Below are 16857 nucleotides of genomic sequence, written 5' to 3' on the forward strand. Positions count from 1 at the left end.
CACTTGGGGACCTATTATGACTCGCTGTGAGCGTTGTCTCAGGATGTCCAACAGCCACAAAACAAGCCCCCATCTAAGGAGAAGTCTGAATGAGTCTCTGTGCCAGAATGTTGGGCTGGATTGTGTTGACGGCTGAAGAAAAATCAATAAACAGAACCCTAACATGGGATTTGGAACCCTCTAGATGTCTATAGACAATGTTAATACCCCCTCGAGATGTCTATAGGCTGATAGGCAAACTGAAATGGGTTGAGGAGCTTCTGGGTGACACTGAGAATATGACTTTTCACAAGTTTCTCAAGGCATTTCATTACCAAGGATGTCAAGGCAACAGGGCGGTAGTCATTGGGGCGGCAGGGTAGCCTAGTGGTTAGAGCGTTGGACTAGTAACCGGAAGGTTGCAAGTTCAAACCCCGAGCTGACAAGGTACAAATCTGTCGTTCTGCCCCTGAACAGGCAGTTAACCCACTGTTCCCAGGTCGTCATTGAAAATAAGAATTTGTTCTTAACTGACTTGCCTGGTTAAATAAAGTAAATTTTTTTTATTTTTTATTTTTCATTAAATGCTTTAGAAATGGGTATAATTATTGAGTTCTTCCACAATACTGGCACGTGTTGCTGGTTGAGTGAGGATTGGAAAATGTAACAAACACCAGCCAGTTGTTCAGCACAGTGCTTTAACACGTTCTCTTATATTGCCTGGGCTTTTTGTATGTGTTACATCCCCTGAACAACTTTTAACACATCAGACTGTTGAACAACAACTAGTATTGTTCCTGTTCCCAAGAAAGCTAAGGTAACTGAGCTAAACGACTACCGCCCCGTAGCACTCACTTCCGTCATCATAAAGTGCTTTGAGAGACTAGTCAAGGACCATATCACCTCCACCCTACCTGACACCCTAGACCCACTCCAATTTGCTTACCGCCCAAATAGGTCCACAGACGACGCAATCGCAACCACACTGCACACTGCCCTAACCCATCTGGACAAGAGGAATACCTATGTGAGAATGCTGTTCATTGACTACAGCTCAGCATTTAACACCATAGTACCCTCCAAACTCATCATCAAGCTCCAGACCCTGGGTCTCGACCCCGCCCTGTGCAACTGGGTACTGGACTTCCTGACGGGCCGCCCACAGGTGGTGAGGGTAGGCAACAACATCTCCTCCCGCTGATCCTCAACACGGGGGGCCCCACAGGGTGCGTTCTGAGCCTCTCCTGTACTCCCTGTTCCCACGACTGCGTGGCCACGCACGCCTCCAACTCAATCATCAAGTTTGCGGACGACACAACAGTGGTAGGCTTGATTACCAACAACGACTTAGACGGCCTACAGGGGAGGAGGTGAGGGCCTCGGAGTGTGGTGTCAGGAAAATAACCTCACACTCAACGTCAACAAAACTAAGGAGATGATTGTGGACTTCAGGAAACAGCAGAGGAACACCCCCTATCACATCGATGGATCAGTAGTGGAGAGGGTAGCAAGTTTTAAGTTCCTCGGCATACCGGGGCACATCACAGACAAACTGAATTGGTCCACTCACACTGACAGCGTCGTGAAGAAGGCGCAGCAGCGCTTTATCCCTCTTCAACCTCAGGAGGCTGAAGAAATCCGCTGTCGGCTTGTCACCAAAAAGCACTCACAAACTTCTACAGATGCACAATCGAGAGCATCCTGGCGGGCTGTATCACCGCCTGGTACGGCAACTGCTCCGCCTCAACCGTAAGGGCTCTCCAGAGGGTAGTGAGGTCTGCACAACGCATCACCGGGGCAAAACTACCTGCCCTCCAGGACACCTACACCACCCGATGTTACAGGAAGGCCATAAAGATCATCAAGGACATCAACCACCCGAACCACTGCCTGTTCACCCCGCTATCATCCAGAAGGCGAGGTCAGTACAGGTGCATCAAAGCTGGGACCGAGAGACTGAAACAGCTTCTATCTCAAGGCCATCAGACTGTTAAACAGCAATCACTAACATTGAGTGGCTGCTGCCAACACACTGTCATTGACACTGACCCAACTCCAGCCACTTTAATAATGGGAATTGATGGGAAATGATGTAAATATATCACTAGCCACTTTAAACAATGCTACCTTATATAATGTTACTTACCCTACATTATTCATCTCATATGCATATGTATATACTGTACTCTAGATCATCTACTGCATTCTTTATGTCACTAGCCACTTTAACTATGCCACTTTGTTTACATACTCATCTCATATGTATATACTGTACTCTATATCATCTACTGTATCTTGCCTATGCTGCTCTGTACCATCACTCATTCATATATCTTTATGTACATATTCCTTATCCCCTTACACTGTGTATAAGACAGTAGTTTTGGAATTGTTAGTTAGATTACTTGTTGGTTATCACTGCATTGTCGGAACTAGAAGCACAAGCATTTCGCTACACTCGCATTAACATCTGCTAACCATGTGTATGTGACAAATAACATTTGATTTGATTTGATTTAGTATCCTCCACAGCTTTTCAAGAAATAGCCTATTCCTGAACAGACTCTGTGACAGTTGTGGGACAATTGATCCCAAATTAATACAAACATTAGGCCTAGGCTACTTAAAAAGACCAACGTTAAGTCTGATGCAACAGATCAGAATTTGAGCTTAAATTGTTGATTATTTGACCACTGAAGTACAGCAGTGAACACGAGGCTAGTAGGCTACGGCTACGTGCAGATGTTCCTTCCGTAGTACAATTAGCGGAAAACACGGTTGACAAAAGCGCACTGCATGTGACAGAGATGAAAACATCCGTTAGACATTTAGGAAGAGGGGGAGATCTGAAGATGCAATAACTAGCACGGCTTGCTAATATGACTAGGATTATCATCAACTAGCATGGGATGCTAATATGACTAGGATTATCAACAACTAGCATGGGATGCTAATATGACTAGGATTATCAACAATTTGCATGGGATGCTAATATGACTAGGATTATCAACAACTAGCATGGGATGCTAATATGACTAGGATTATCAACAATTAGCATGGGATGCTAATATGACTAGGATTATCAACAATTAGCATGGGATGCTAATATGACTAGGATTATCAACAACTAGCATGGGATGCTAATATGACTAGGATTATCAACAATTAGCATGGGATGCTAATATGACTAGGATTATCAACAACTAGCATGGGATGCTAATATGACTAGGATTATCAACAATTAGCATGGGATGCTAATATGACTAGGATTATCAACAACTAGCATGGGATGCTAATATGACTAGGATTGTCAACAACTAGCATGGGATGCTAATATGACTACGTTAGTGCCTTTGGCAACTGGACAATGAAAGAAAGTATATTCTAAAATAATTGCCTCCACGGATATGGTCTGATTTTTGGCTAGGCTATTTGGAAGCAAGGTAAGGCGTGCCTCGTAGTAAAACCTTCATGTTTCCAACTATTTAAGAATATGTTTTCAAAATGCATACTGCCTCCAGCTCATTGCAGAGTGGTGTGTGAGGCGCTGGGGAAGCCTGCCTTCCGTTGACAATTAATGTCATGTCTGAGATGCTGTAGCACCAGCTCTTGTGCTTTTGTGACAGCTCGTCCACTCAGACTGTATATATCTGTATGCTGGATGCATGTGATAGGATGCATAATGAATATACTGTTCACACCCAATTTAATTCCACTAAATGTTGCTAATAAACCCATTAACCATCCATCAATGAGGTTCGAAAACATTTTCTCAATGGGATTTTTTCTTCTCCCTGACAATTGGCCACAAATACATTTCTTGATCTGCTTTTCAAATGTGTTTTATTGGGCCAAAGGCTGGCTGTCACTGTCTAACAGACACCCTGTGTCCTTTATGACATGACCCAAATACAATTACCAAAACCAATGGTGAACCTGAACAGTCTTAAATACAACTACCAAAACCAATGATGAACCTGAACAATCCTAAACAAATCTGAACGATTTGAAAACCCTACTCAGTAGTTGGGTAAAACACCATTTTATACCGCGGGTTTAGTAACAATGACCAACTACGTTAGTTGTCACTCCACTAATAAAGCCTATGATTTAACATTGCGAAAGCCATTTTTAGAAGCATCTGAATGCTGAAGGAGCTGTGCAGATATAGCTTATTAGAACAGGGATAGGCCTACCTCTCGTTGGTGCACTGTCCCAAACTGTCCACACGGTTATCTGCCAGTCACACAGGTCCCCAGGTCCAAGATGACAAAACTAAACCGTATATCTCCTCTCTCTCCCCAGGTCCAGAGGTCCAAGATGACTGAAGAGGTGATTGTCATCGCCAAGTTTGACTACCTGGCTCAGCAAGACCAGGAGTTGGACATTAAGAAGAACGAGCGGCTGTGGCTGCTGGACGACAGTAAGTCCTGGTGGAGGGTCCGCAACGCCACCAACAAGACCGGCTTCGTACCCTCCAACTACGTAGAGAGGAAGAACAGCGCCAGGAAGGCATCCATCGTCAAGAACCTCAAAGACACACTAGGTCAGAACTGTCCTAACCTTAACCTCAGACACACTAGGTCAGAAACTGTCCTAACCTTAACCTCAGACACACTAGGTCAGAAACTGTCCTAACCTTAACCTCAGACACACTAGGTCAGAAACTGTCCTAACCTTAACCTCAGACACACTAGGTCAGAAACTGTCCTAACCTTAACCTCAGACACACTAGGTCAGAAACTGTCCTAACCTTAACCTCAGACACACTAGGTCAGAAACTGTCCTAACCTTAACCTCAGACACACTAGGTCAGAAACTGTCCTAACCTTAACCTCAGACACACTAGGTCAGAAACTGTCCTAACCTTAACCTCAGACACACTAGGTCAGAAACTGTCCTAACCTTAACCTCAGTCACACTAGGTCAGAAACTGTCCTAACCTTAACCTCGGTCAGAAACTGTCCTGACCTTAACCTCGGTCAGAAACTGTCCTGACCTTAACCTCGGTCAGAAACTGTCCTGACCTTAACCTCGGTCAGAAACTGTCCTGACCTTAACCTCGGTCAGAAACTGTCCTGACCTTAACCTCAGTTACACTAGGTCAGAAACTGTCCTGACCTTAACCTCGGTCAGAAACTGTCCTGTGTGACAGTTATTATCACATGTAAACCCCTTAAACAGCGTTATAAAAAAGTGTTATTCGATGTGCAATGAAAGCACATGTTTACTCCAGTACCAGCTTTTTGAGGAGCTGCTCTCTGACAGGTGATGGGCCATTCTGCTCATCAAACTGGGTTATGTGTGGTTGTGATGAAGACTAGACAAAAAAATAGACACTTGTTAATTTCATTCCACAAAATTATGCAAAATAACCTATAGGCCGATAAGCTTCATTGGTGAAAATGTTCTGTGACTAACCAGTTCACCATTAACATCCCTAGTGGAACTCAAAACACTTGGCTCGATTGTTATCTCTAAATATAATATTGTTGCTATAATAGCCATGTAGGCTAATTTATCTGCCAGGGAAATCTGACCATACCTATATTCTCCGGATTCCTGCTTACAAGCAAAAACTACTCATTGGCGGCAGCTCTGGCTTTTAGCTCAGTGCAGATGTTGCCTGTAATACATGGCTTCTGGTTGGGAAATGTACGTACGGTCCCTGTGGGGACGACGTCGTCGATGCTCTTGTTGATGAAGCCGATGACTGATGTGGTATACTCCTCAATGCCATTGGATGAATCCCAGAACATATTCCAGTCTGTGTTAGCAAATCAGTAGCATCCGTGTCATCTGACCACTACCATATTGAGCAAGTTACTGGTACTTCCTGCTTTAGTTTTTGCTTGTAAGCAGGAATCAGGAGGATATAATTCTGGTCAGATTTGCCAAATGGAAGGTGGGGGAGATGTTTGTCTTTGTGTGTGGAGTAAAGGTGGTCTTGATTATTATTATTTTTTTCTCCAGTTGCACATGCGTTTGTGTTGGGGGGGGTGTGTAATTATGTTGTGTGTGTGTGTTGTGTGTGGGGGGTGTAATTATATTGTGTTGTGTGTGGGGGGTGTAATTATATTGTGTTGTGTGGGGGGGTGTAATTATATTGTGTATCGGGGGTGTAATTATATTGTGTGTCGGGGGTGTAATTATATTGTGTGTCGGGGTGTGATTATATTGTGTGTTGGGGGGGGTGTAATTATATTGTGTGTCGGGGGGGTGTAATTATATTGTGTCGGGGGTGTAATTATATTGTGTGGGGGGTGTGATTATATTGTGTGTCGGGGGGTGTGATTATATTGTGTCGGGGGGGGTGTAATTATATTGTGTGGGGGGTGTAATTATATTGTGTCGGGGGGTGTAATTATATTGTGTCGGGGGGTGTAAGTATATTGTGTTATATTGTGTCGGGGGGGTGTAATTATATTGTGTCGGGGGTGGGGGTGTAATTATGTTGTGTGTCGGGGGGTGTAATTATATTGTGTCGGGGGGGTGTAATTATATTGTGTCGGGGGTGTAATTATATTGTGTGTCGGGGTGTAATTATATTGTGTCGGGGGGTGTGTGATTATATTGTGTGTCGGGGGGTGTGATTATATTGTGTGTCACTGACTTCCGGCGCCGACTGATATGGCCGCCTCGCTTCGCGTTCCTAGGAAGCTATGCAGTTTTTTGTTTTTTTACGTGTTATTTCTTACATTAGTACCCCAGGTCATCTTAGGTTTCATTACATACAGTCGAGAAGAACTACTGAATATAAGATCAGCGCCAACTCACCATCAGTACGACCAAGAATATGTTTTCCGCGACGCGGATCCGGTGTTCTGCCTTACAAACAGGACAACGGAATGGATCGCATGCAGCGACCCAAGGAAACGACTCCGAAAAAGAGGGAAACGAGGCGGTGTTCTGGTCAGACTCCGAAAAAGGGCACATCGCGCACCACTCCCCAGCATTCTTCTTGCCAATGTCCAGTCTCTTGACAACAAGGTTGACGAAATCCGAGCAAGGGTAGCATTCCAGAGGGACATCAGAGACTGCAACGTTCTCTGCTTCACAGAAACATGGCTTACTGGGAAGACGCTATCCGAGGCGGTGCAGCCAACGGGTTTCTCCACGCATCGCGCCGACAGAAACAAACATCTTTCTGGTAAGAAGAGTGGCGGGGGCGTATGCCTCATGACTAACGAGACATGGTGTGATGAAGGAAACATACAGGAACTCAAATCCTTCTGTTCACCTGATTTAGAATTCCTCACAATCAAATGTAGACCGCATTATCTTCCAAGAGAATTCTCCTCGATTATAATCACGGCCGTATATATCCCCCCCCAAGCAGACACATCGATGGCTCTGCCTACGGAGCTGTGAGGGGAACGGCACCTCACTACCTCCAGGCTCTGATCAGGCCCTACACCCAAACAAGGGCACTGCGTTCATCCACCTCTGGCCTGCTCGCCTCCCTACCACTGAGGAAGTACAGTTCCCGCTCAGCCCAGTCAAAACTGTTCGCTGCTCTGGCCCCCCAATGGTGGAACAAACTCCCTCACGACGCCAGGACAGCGGAGTCAATCACCACCTTCCGGAGACACCTGAAACCCCACCTCTTTAAGGAATACCTAGGATAGGATAAAGTAATCCTTCTCCCCCCCCCCTTAAAAGACCTAGATGCACTATTGTAAAGTGGCTGTTCCACTGGATGTCATAAGGTGAAAGCACCAATTTGTAAGTCGCTCTGGATAAGAGCGTCTGCTAAATGACTTAAATGTAATGTAAATGTTTGCAAACTGGAAACCATTTATCCGGAGGCTGCATTCATTGTAGCTGGGGATTTTAACAAAGCTAATCTGAAAACAAGACTCCCTAAATTTTACCAGCATATCGATTGCGCAACCAGGGGTGGTAAAACCTTGGATCATTGTTACTCTAACTTCCGCGACGCATATAAGGCCCTGCCCCGCCCCCCTTTCGGAAAAGCTGACCACGACTCCATTTTGCTGATCCCTGCCTACAGGCAGAAACTAAAACAAGAGGCTCCCACGCTGAGGTCTGTCCAACGCTGGTCAGACCAAGCTGACTCCACACTCCAAGACTGCTTCCATCACGTGGACTGGGACATGTTTCGTATTGCGTCAGATGGAAATATTGACGAATACGCTGATTCGGTGTGCGAGTTCATTAGAACGTGCGTCGAAGATGTCGTTCCCATAGCAACGATAAAAACATTCCCAAACCAGAAACCGTGGATTGATGGCAGCATTCGCGTGAAACTGAAAGCCAGAACCACTGCTTTTAATCAGGGCAAGGTGTCTGGTAATATGTCCGAATATAAACAATGCAGCTATTCCCTCCGCAAGGCTATTAAACAAGCTAAGCGTCAGTACAGAGACAAAGTGGAATCTCAATTCAATGGCTCAGACACAAGAGGCATGTGGCAGGGTCTACAGTCAATCACGGACTACAAGAAGAAACCCAGCCCAGTCACGGACCAGGATGTCTTGCTCCCAGGCAGACTAAATCACTTTTTTGCCCGCTTTGAGGACAATACAGTGCCACTGACACGGCCTGCAACGAAAACATGCGGTCTCTCCTTCACTGCAGCCGAGGTGAGTAAGACATTTAAACGTGTTAACCCTCGCAAGGCTGCAGGCCCAGACGGCATCCCCAGCCGCGCCCTCAGAGCATGCGCAGACCAGCTGGCCGGTGTGTTTACGGACATATTCAATCAATCCCTATACCAGTCTGCTGTTCCCACATGCTTCAAGAGGGCCACCATTGTTCCTGTTCCCAAGAAAGCTAAGGTAACTGAGCTAAACGACTACCGCCCCGTAGCACTCATTTCCGTCATCATGAAGTGCTTTGAGAGACTAGTCAAGGACCATATCACCTCCACCCTACCTGACACCCTAGACCCACTCCAATTTGCTTACCGCCCAAATAGGTCCACAGACGATGCAATCTCAACCACACTGCACACTGCCCTAACCCACCTGGACAAGAGGAATACCTATGTGAGAATGCTGTTCATCGACTACAGCTCGGCATTCAATACCATAGTACCCTCCAAGCTCGTCATCAAGCTCGAGACCCTGGGTCTCGACCCCGCCCTGTGCAACTGGGTACTGGACTTCCTGACGGGCCGCCCACAGGTGGTGAGGGTAAGCAACAACATCTCCTCCCCGCTGATCCTCAACACGGGGGCCCCACAAGGGTGCGTTCTGAGCCCTCTCCTGTACTCCCTGTTCACCCACGACTGCGTGGCCATGCACGCCTCCAACTCAATCATCAAGTTTGCGGACGACACAACAGTGGTAGGCTTGATTACCAACAACGACGAGACGGCCTACAGGGAGGAGGTGAGGGCCCTCGGAGTGTGGTGTCAGGAAAATAACCTCACACTCAACGTCAACAAAACTAAGGAGATGATTGTGGACTTCAGGAAACAGCAGAGGGAACACCCCCTATCCACATCGATGGATCAGTAGTGGAGAGGGTAGCAAGTTTTAAGTTCCTCGGCATACACATCACAGACAAACTGAATTGGTCCACTCACACTGACAGCGTCGTGAAGAAGGCGCAGCAGCGCCTCTTCAACCTCAGGAGGCTGAAGAAATTCGGCTTGTCACCAAAAGCACTCACAAACTTCTACAGATGCACAATCGAGAGCATCCTGGCGGGCTGTATCACCGCCTGGTACGGCAACTGCTCCGCCCTCAACCGTAAGGCTCTCCAGAGGGTAGTGAGGTCTGCACAACGCATCACCGGGGGCAAACTACCTGCCCTCCAGGACACCTACACCACCCGATGTTACAGGAAGGCCATAAAGATCATCAAGGACATCAACCACCCGAACCACTGCCTGTTCACCCCGCTATCATCCAGAAGGCGAGGTCAGTACAGGTGCATCAAAGCTGGGACCGAGAGACTGAAAAACAGCTTCTATCTCAAGGCCATCAGACTGTTAAACAGCAATCACTAACATTGAGTGGCTGCTGCCAACACACTGTCATTGACACTGACCCAACTCCAGCCACTTTAATAATGGGAATTGATGGGAAATTATGTAAATATATCACTAGCCACTTTAAACAATGCTACCTTATATAATGTTACTTACCCTACATTATTCATCTCATATGCATATGTATATACTGTACTCTAGATCATCGACTGCATTCTTATGTCACTAGCCACTTTAACTATGCCACTTTGTTTACTTTGTCTACATACTCATCTCATATGTATATACTGTACTCGATACCATCTACTGTATGCTGCTCTGTACCATCACTCATTCATATATCCTTATGTACATATTCCTTATCCCCTTACACTGTGTATAAGACAGTATTTTTGGAATTGTTAGTTAGATTACTTGTTGGTTATCACTGCATTGTCGGAACTAGAAGCACAAGCATTTCGCTACACTCGCATTAACATCTGCTAACCATGTGTATGTGACAAATAAAATTTGATTTGATTTGATTTGGCGGGTGGTGTAATTATATTGTGTGTCGGGGGGTGTAATTATATTGTGTGTCGGGGGGTGTGATTATATTGTGTGTCGGGGGGTGTGATTATATTGTGTCGGGGGGTGTGATTATATTGTGTCGGGGGGTGTGATTATATTGTGTCGGGGGGGTGTGATTATATTGTGTGTCGGGGGTGTGATTATATTGTGTGTCGGGGGTGTAATTATATTGTGTGTCGGGGGTGTGATTATATTGTGTGTCGGGGTGTGATTATATTGTGTGTCGGGGGGTGTGATTATATTGTGTGTCGGGGGGGGTGTGATTATATTGTGTGTCGGGGGGTGTGATTATATTGTGTGTCGGGGTGTGATTATATTGTGTGTCGGGGGGGTGTAATTATATTGTGTGTCGGGGGGTGTAATTATATTGTGTGTCGGGGGGTGTAATTATATGGTGCGTGGGATGTAATTATATTGGGTGCGGGGGGGTGTAATTATATGGTGCGGGGGAGGGGTGTAATTATATGGTGTGCGGGGGGGGTTGTAATTATATGGTGCGGGGGTGTAATTATATGGTGTGCGGGGGGTGTAATTATATGGTGTGCGGGGGTGTAATTATATGGTGCGGGGGTGTAATTATATGGTGCGGGGGGTGTAATTATATGGTGCGGGGGGTGTAATTATATGGTGTGCGGGGGTGTAATTATATGGTGCGGGGGATGTAATTATATGGTGCGGGGGTGTAATTATATGGTGCGGGGGTGTGATTATATGGTGTGCGGGGTGTGTGATTATATGGTGCGGCGGGGTGTAATTATATGGTGCGGGGTGTAATTATATGGTGCGGGGGGTGTAATTATATGGTACGAGGGGGAGGGTGTAAATATATTGTGTGCGGGGGGTGTAATTATATGGTGCGGGGGGTGTAATTATATGGTGCGGGGGGTGTAATTATATTGTGTGCGGGGGGGTGTAATTATATTGTGTGTCGGGGGGTGTAATTATATTGTGTGTCGGGGGGTGTAATTATATTGTGTGCGGGGGTGTAATTATATGGTGCGGGGGAGGGTGTAATTATATGGTGCGGGGGGGGGGTGTAATTATATGGTGCGGGGTGTAATTATATGGTGCGGGGGGGTGTAATTGTGTTTTGTGTGTGTGTGTGGGAGGGGAGGTAATTGTGTTGTGTGTGTGTGTGGGGGGGTGTAATTGTTTTGTTGTGTCGGGGGGTGTAATTGTTTTGTTGTGTCGGGGGGTGTTGATTTTTGTGTGTTTTTCTTCCTATGCCACCGGGAACAGAGGTCTTACCTGGACTTGAAGAACGCACTGCCACCTTTACAGGTTACAACTATAGCCTAGAGATTCAACCATGTTGTCCCACCCAGAGTCTCTCCACCACATTACAACTATAGCCTAGAGATTCAACCATGTTGTCCCCTCTCTCTCCCCCTCTCTCCCCCTCTCTCCCTCCCCCTCTCTCCCCCCCTCTCCCTCCCCCTCTCTCCCCCTCTCTCTCTCCCCCTCTCTCCCCCCTCTCTCTCTCCCCCTCTCTCTCTCCCCCTCTCTCTCCCCCCTCTCCCCCCCTCTCTCCCCCTCTCTCCCCCCTCTCTCCCCCTCTCTCCCCCTCTCTCTCCCCCTCTCTCTCCCCCTCCCCCTCTCTCTCCCCTCTCTCTCTCCCCTCCCCTCTCTCTCTCCCCTCTCTCTCCCCCTCTCTCTCTCCCCCTCTCTCCCCCTCTCTCCCCCTCTCTCCCCCTCTCTCCCCCCTCTCTCCCCCTCTCTCTCTCCCCCTCTCTCCCCCCTCTCTCTCCCCCTCTCTCCCCCCCCCTCCTCTCTCTCCCCCTCTCTCTCTCCCCCTCTCTCTCCCCCTCTCTCTCTCCCCCTCTCTCTCTCCCCCTCTCTCTCCCCCTCTCTCTCTCCCCCTCTCTCTCTCCCCCTCTCTCTCTCCCCCTCTCTCTCTCCCCCTCTCTCTCCCCCCTCTCTCTCCCCCTCTCTCCCCCCCTCTCTCTCCCCCTCTCTCCCCCCCTCTCTCTCTCCCCCTCTCTCTCCCCTCTCTCTCTCCCCCTCTCTCTCTCTCTCCCTCTCTCTCTCTCTCCCCTCTCTCTCTCTCTCCCTCTCTCTCTCTCTCCCCTCTCTCTCTCTCTCCCTCTCTCTCTCTCTCTCTCTCTCTCTCCCCCTCTCTCTCTCCCCCTCTCTCTCTCCCCCTCTCTCCCTCTCTCTCTCTCCTCCTCCTCTCTCGCTCCCCTCTCTCTCTCGCTCTGTGTGTCCTCCTTCTGAGAAGGCTGTACTGGGCTCAGCAGGCAGTTAGCTGAAGCCTCTCTCCTTGCTCTCTATTGGCTGTGTCATGTCACATGTCCATGGAGTGGGCTGCCTGCCCTGTTCCTGTCTCTGGTTGTTCACATAGAATAAGCTGCAGCTGTAGTGGGAAGTGGAGAGAGAGAGGCCGGAGAGAGGGCGGGGAGAGAGAGAGAAAGGGAGCGCCCAAAATGAACATGGCTAACCTCTTCAAGCACTTTTTCCGTGAGTTTTACCATTTCTGGTCTTACCCAGATTCTCTGGCTTTCTGGAAAAATGTTTCTGGTGCGATTTTACTTAGAAAAAGCTTTTTTTTGAGAGAGTTTTCAAAGTTCAGTCTTTGTTTTCCCTCCCAGAGTTTGGAGGGTTTCTCAAGTTATTTCCTTCTTCCTCTCTCTGATTTCTGTCTGCTTTCGGGAGTTTTACACAGTGTAAGAACATCGGTGTTGTGTGTTAGTTAGTTGGTGCTGTCTGTGTGTTTTTAAACCCAGCTGGTGAAATGGATGTGATGCTGAAGCCCGATGCTAAAGCCCGATGCTGAAGCCCGATGCTGAAGCCCGATGCTGAAGCCCGATGCTGAAGCCCGATGCTGAAGCCCGATGCTAAAGCCCGATGCTGAAGCCCGATGCTAAAGCCCGATGCTGAAGCCCGATGCTGAAGCCCGATGCTGAAGCCCGATGCTGAAGCCCGATGCCCGATGCTGAAGCCCGATGCTAAAGCCCGATGCTGAAGCCCGATGCTAAAGCCCGATGCTGAAGCCCGATGCTGAAGCCCGATGCTGAAGCCCGATGCTAAAGCCCGATGCTGAAGCCCGATGCTGAAGCCCGGGATTCCTGCCTAACACTAACTGTGGTCTATAGTGGGCTGTGGGCTGTAGTCTATAGTGGGCTGTAGTCTTGTGGTCAATAGTGGGCTGTGGTCTATAGTGGGCTGTAGTCTATAGTGGGCTGTGGTCTATAGTGGGCTGTGGTCTATAGTGGGCTGTAGTCTATAGTGGGCTGTAGTCTATAGTGGGCTGTGGTCTATAGTGGGCTGTGGTCTATAGTGGGCTGTAGTCTATAGTGGGCTGTAGTCTATAGTGGGCTGTAGTCTATAGTGGGCTGTGGTCTATAGTGGGCTGTGGTCTATAGTGGGCTGTGGTCTATAGTGGGCTGTGGTCTATAGTGGGCTGTGGTCTATAGTGGGCTGTGGTCTATAGTGGGCTGGTCTATAGTGGGCTGGTCTATAGTGGGCTGTGGTCTATAGTGGGCTGTAGTCTATAGTGGGCTGTAGTCTATCTATAGTGGGCTGTAGTCTATAGTGGGCTGTGGTCTATAGTGGGCTGTAGTCTATAGTGGGCTGTGATCTATAGTGGGCTGTGATCTATAGTGGGCTGTGGTCTATAGTGGGCTGTAGTCTATAGTGGGCTGTAGTCTATAGTGGGCTGTGGTCTATAGTGGGCTGTAGTCTATAGTGGGCTGTAGTCTATAGTGGGCTGTAGTCTATAGTGGGCTGTAGTCTTGTGGTCAATAGTGGGCTGTGGTCTATAGTGGGCTGTAGTCTATAGTGGGCTGTGGTCTATAGTGGGCTGTAGTCTATAGTGGGCTGTGGTCTATAGTGGGCTGTAGTCTATAGTGGGCTGTGGTCTATAGTGGGCTGTGGTCTATAGTGGGCTGTAGTCTATAGTGGGCTGTAGTCTATAGTGGGCTGTAGTCTATAGTGGGCTGTGGTCTATAGTGGGCTGTGGTCTATAGTGGGCTGTGGTCTATAGTGGGCTGTGGTCTATAGTGGGCTGTAGTCTATAGTGGGCTGTAGTCTATAGTGGGCTGTAGTCTATAGTGGGCTGTGGTCTATAGTGGGCTGTAGTCTATAGTGGGCTGTGGTCTATAGTGGGCTGTGGTCTATAGTGGGCTGTAGTCTATAGTGGGCTGTAGTCTATAGTGGGCTGTAGTCTATAGTGGGCTGTGGTCTATAGTGGGCTGTAGTCTATAGTGGGCTGTGATCTATAGTGGGCTGTAGTCTATAGTGGGCTGTAGTCTTGTGATCTATAGTGGGCTGTAGTCTATAGTGGGCTGTAGTCTTGTGATCTATAGTGGGCTGTAGTCTATAGTGGGCTGTAGTCTTGTGATCTATAGTGGGCTGTAGTCTATAGTGGGCTGTAGTCTTGTGATCTATAGTGGGCTGTAGTCTATAGTGGGCTCTATTTTTGTGATCTATAGTGGGCTGTGGTCTATAGTGGGCTGTAGTCTTGTGGTCTATAGTGGGCTGTGGTCTTGTGGTCTATAGTGGGCTGTAGTCTTGTGGGCTGTGGTCTATAGTGGGCTGTAGTCTTGTGGTCTATAGTGGGCTGTAGTCTTGCGCTCTATAGTGGGCTGTAGTCTTGTGGGCTGTAGTCTTGTGGTCTATAGTGGGCTGTGATCTATAGTGGGCTGTGGTCTATAGTGGGCTGTAGTCTTGTGGTCTATAGTGGGCTGTGGTCTATAGTGGGCTGTGGTCTATAGTGGGCTGTGGTCTATAGTGGGCTGTAGTCTTGTGATCTATAGTGGGCTGTAGTCTTGTGGTCTATAGTGGGCTGTGGTCTATAGTGGGCTGTGGTCTATAGTGGGCTGTGGTCTATAGTGGGCTGTAGTCTATAGTGGGCTGTAGTCTATAGTGGGCTGTGGGCTGTAGTCTTGTGGTCTATAGTGGGCTGTAGTCTTGTGATCTATAGTGGGCTGTAGTCTATAGTGGGCTGTAGTCTATAGTGGTCTGTAGTCTATAGTGGGCTGTAGTCTATAGTGGGCTGTAGTCTATAGTGGGCTGTAGTCTTGTGATCTATAGTGGGCTGTAGTCTATAGTGGGCTGTAGTTTGTAGTCTATAGCGGGCTGTAGTCTATAGTGGGCCGTAGTTTGTAGTCTATAGTGGGCTCTATTCTTGTGATCTATAGTGGTATTGTAGTCTTTGGGCTGTATTCGTGTGGTCTATAGTGGGCTGTGGTCTATAGTGGGCTGTAGTCTTGTGGTCTATAGTGGGCTGTGGTCTTGTGGTCTATAGTGGGCTGTAGTCTTGCGCTCTATAGTGGGCTGTAGTCTTGCGCTCTATAGTGGGCTGTAGTCTTGCGCTCTATAGTGGGCTGTAGTCTTGTGGGCTGTAGTCTTGTGGTCTATAGTGGGCTGTGATCTATAGTGGGCTGTGGTCTATAGTGGGCTGTAGTCTTGTGGTCTATAGTGGGCTGTGGTCTATAGTGGGCTGTGGTCTATAGTTGGCTGTGGTCTATAGTGGGCTGTGGTCTATAGTGGGCTGTGGTCTTGTGATCTATAGTAGGCTGTGGTCTATAGTGGGCTGTGGTCTTGTGGTCTATAGTGGGCTGTGGTCTATAGTGGGCTGTAGTCTTGTGGTCTATAGTGGGCTGTGGTCTATAGTGGGCTGTGGTCTTGTGATCTATAGTGGGCTGTGATCTATAGTGGGCTGTGGTCTATAGTGGGCTGTAGTATTGTGATCTATAGTGGGCTGTGGTCTATAGTGGGCTGTAGTCTTGTGGTCTATAGTGGGCTGTGGTCTATAGTGGGCTGTGGTCTATAGTGGGCTGTGGTCTATAGTGGGCTGTGGGCTGTAGTCTTGTGGGCTGTAGTCTTGTGGGCTGTAGTCTTGTGGTCTATAGTGGGCTGTAGTCTTGTGATCTATAGTGGGCTGTGGTCTATAGTGGGCTGTGGTCTATAGTGGGCTGTGGTCTATAGTGGGCTGTGGTCTATAGTGGGCTGTGGTCTATAGTGGGCTGTGGTCTATAGTGGGCTGTAGTCTATAGTGGGCTGTTGTCTTGTGGATCTGTAGTCTTGTGGTCTATAGTGGATCTGTAGTCTTGTGGTCTATAGTGGATCTGTAGTCTTGTGGTCTATAGTGGATCTGTAGTCTTGTGGTCTATAGTGGATCTGTAGTCTTGTGGTCTATAGTGGATCTGTAGTCTTGTGGTCTATAGTGGATCTGTAGTCTTGTGGTCTATAGTGGATCTGTAGTCTTGTGGTCTATAGTGGATCTGTAGTCTTGTGGTCTATAGTGCTGCAGTTTTACTGGATAATAATCCATTCTAGGTTCTTATCCATGTTTTGGAACTGAAGAGTATTTGGAAAGATGACTAAGCAGTAAACAAGTCTAGCTG

At 47.8% G+C, this 16857-nt stretch overlaps 1 protein-coding gene across 3 annotated transcripts in view; it reads left to right on the forward strand.

Moving 5' to 3' along the window:
- LOC115128002 (SH2/SH3 adapter protein Nck1-like) overlaps window positions 1-16857 on the forward strand; it is a 109285-nt gene that overhangs the window by 41388 nt on the left and 51040 nt on the right. For 2 of the 3 annotated variants that reach the window (XM_065019218.1, XM_065019219.1), the window contains exon 2: window positions 4285-4525. In XM_065019218.1, the coding sequence (XP_064875290.1) occupies window positions 4300-4525 (226 nt within the window). In that variant the 5' untranslated portion in view covers window positions 4285-4299. Of the gene's footprint in view, window positions 1-4284; window positions 4526-12905; window positions 12968-16857 lie in introns of those variants that run through there. The other variant, XM_065019220.1, reaches the window with a different exon arrangement.

The sequence above is a fragment of the Oncorhynchus nerka genome, linkage group LG6, assembly GCF_034236695.1.
Source record: "Oncorhynchus nerka isolate Pitt River linkage group LG6, Oner_Uvic_2.0, whole genome shotgun sequence".
NCBI lineage: Eukaryota > Metazoa > Chordata > Actinopteri > Salmoniformes > Salmonidae > Oncorhynchus > Oncorhynchus nerka.